Here is a 2,500-nt window from a genome sequence, read left to right as displayed (position 1 = left end):
TATTATCAACATAAAGAGATTCATTATTATAACAAATATAGTCTGTTAACACATATATATATTATCATTATTATTATTATTGATGAAAGACCTGTTTGTCTGTAATACTCCTCTCACTATGTGCACACAAAAAATAAGATGGAGCAATGACCTTATGGCACTCAGGAGTTAATCCATGTACTCTTTTTCCATCCAACTTATGATCATTTCTGGGATGGCTGACTTTGGCATATTTTAGCCTGGAGAACACACACACACACTTTAATTGATTGTATATATGAAGAATTAATTATGTAAAGAGGGCATAAGGGCTTGTTGGTTCTTCCATTTGTACTATTTATGTATTCAGGACCTCATGATACTGTTGGCTTTTCCAAGACAAAATTTTAGGACTTAACATAGGCATAGCAAAGAAGAATTATATCCAATGGTCATTAGGTGATAGTTTTATTAGTAGTAAGAAGTTCTGTGTGATGTTATATTTTACCCTAATATTTGATTGATTTACAGAATGTGGAAAGCAAATGTAGTTTACTTTGTAGTCTCCTTCTTGGGTTTGGTTTGGATGCCTGGGTGTGTGTTGGTACATTCAGTTCAGGTGTACAACACACCTGGGTCATGACCCGTGGACCATATACTGCTATTACTTTCTGGGAGTCCTCAACAGGTAACAGATACTTTTTTCTTCTTCTTTTTCATCTTCTTTACCAACTAAATGCAGTAGAAATATCAAATTCCTATGACAAAAAAAATGCACTCTTTCTCTCAAAAATAATGAACAAAAATGTCAATTTCCCATGCAAATTGTCTGGCAGATTTTTTTTCCATGAATTACACACTTGGATATACAAGATTTAGTTTCCCAAATCTCTCTGGACTGAATAGAAAATTAGACAAGCTATAAAGTAAGATTGAGTGAATATATAATTTAGCCTCCCTCAAGGAATACAGATTTCAAATAACAGGCCAAAGGATGAGAATGTAGAAGCATGTCCCATTCTCATCTTTCATATTGTAAAATTGGCTGAAACGACCATCAACACTTGTATTCTGTTTTCTATAGCCATGTTTTTTTTACTCCTAATGAAAAGAAAATGCTAAGATCTAGGATTCTGATTATTATATTCAATATAGGTTGTATGCATTAATTAGTCATGTGTAAATTCAGACTCTCCTTATTGTTCTTGGTAGGATGCCGTTATGTCTACAAGTTAGGTCAGAAAGCTGGCCATGATTACGGGACTGTAGGGAGCATCTTTAACCATGAACACTTCTATGCTTCTGTTCAGGTAATTTTCTTTATTACATAAAATACAAAAAGCTATTATAGTTTACTTGTACTATCACTTTTGGCAAGCATTTATTATAAATTAAATTTCATAGATTATGGTGGCTGTTTATAGCTGAACATTGCATTGAGATAAGATATTTTCAGGCCTTGGGGTGAGGAGGATGGGATCGAGGTAAGGCATAATATATGGTGAGTTTACCATTCACAGTCACATCTGACAGAGTAACAACTTACTGGCTGCCTCAATATCCAACCAACCCCCCCTCACCACTCACACTACACATTATTACTGAGAAACATTTTCCTGCTCAATGGTTTTACTGTGTTAGCAACCCCTAACCCTTCTGTACCAACCTTCATTATGTACTTTCTGTTATTTTGTGTAGAAATTATCGCTAATGCGTTTCTCTGTCCGAGGTGAGTGATTTACCTGAATCTTTTAGTCATAGTGCCATAGGAGATTTAGGGTATATATTACAGATAGGACTACCTGACCTGGTTCCCTCCCAATACCTAGGTCATTGTCGTCGTGGGAGGGCTTAGGAGACGAGGACTGAGATCCAATGTAAGGGATTACCCCTACCTTGGGCCTCAAGCCTCGCCTCATTTTATTTTACTTGGTCCTTTCTTCCCTTCTTTCTTCTTCTGTATCTTCTTTATTCCCTTCTTCTATCCCATTCCTAAGGTGTGAGACGTGCTGAAAGGATGAAAGGCTGACTTTGTATCAGTCACGAATGGCCTCCGGGAGGCATGGGCACAATATTCCCGTGGTTAATTGCCTAGCCCTTACTTCTTATGGGCACCCTGATGGGTAGACCGTTTCTTTTCCCTAGTTTATTCAGGCTCACCATGGTCAATAATGAAGATTTTTTATCCTTAATAGGGGCATTAAGGCTTGCCCCTTCATCAGATAGCCTATCTGAATTTGATTTTGATGGTTTTCAGACCCCTGCCTCTCCTTTAGCCACAGCTCCAACCACTGGTATTAATACCCCCTCTTCAACGTTTACGAACAACACTAACCATTCCAAAACACCCACCCAGATTATTACTGAACCTCTAGAAAGCACCCCTTCCTCTTCCCCAACATTCTCCTTTTCATCTTCTGCCGCACAGTCCTCTTCAGTGTCTATTCCCTCTTCCCTTATTACTAATCTTCATCCTTATTGTCCTCCCCCTACAGGACTACTCCACTCTACACCATCATCT

The 2,500-nt window shown here is 37.9% G+C and overlaps 1 protein-coding gene across 1 annotated transcript in view; it reads left to right on the top strand.

Moving 5' to 3' along the window:
• Positions 1–2,500, top strand: part of LOC113814092 (centrosomal protein of 76 kDa) — a gene marked incomplete at its 5' end in the record, with an annotated part of 29,762 nt that overhangs the window by 9,251 nt on the left and 18,011 nt on the right. The window contains 2 exon segments of the mRNA XM_070143124.1: positions 511–667; positions 1,192–1,289. Coding sequence (XP_069999225.1) covers positions 511–667; positions 1,192–1,289 — 255 coding nt within the window.

Source organism: Penaeus vannamei, chromosome 30 (assembly GCF_042767895.1).
Source record: "Penaeus vannamei isolate JL-2024 chromosome 30, ASM4276789v1, whole genome shotgun sequence".
NCBI lineage: Eukaryota > Metazoa > Arthropoda > Malacostraca > Decapoda > Penaeidae > Penaeus > Penaeus vannamei.
Note: the sequence above shows the minus strand (reverse complement) of the source record. Positions and strands in the feature narration are given on the sequence as shown.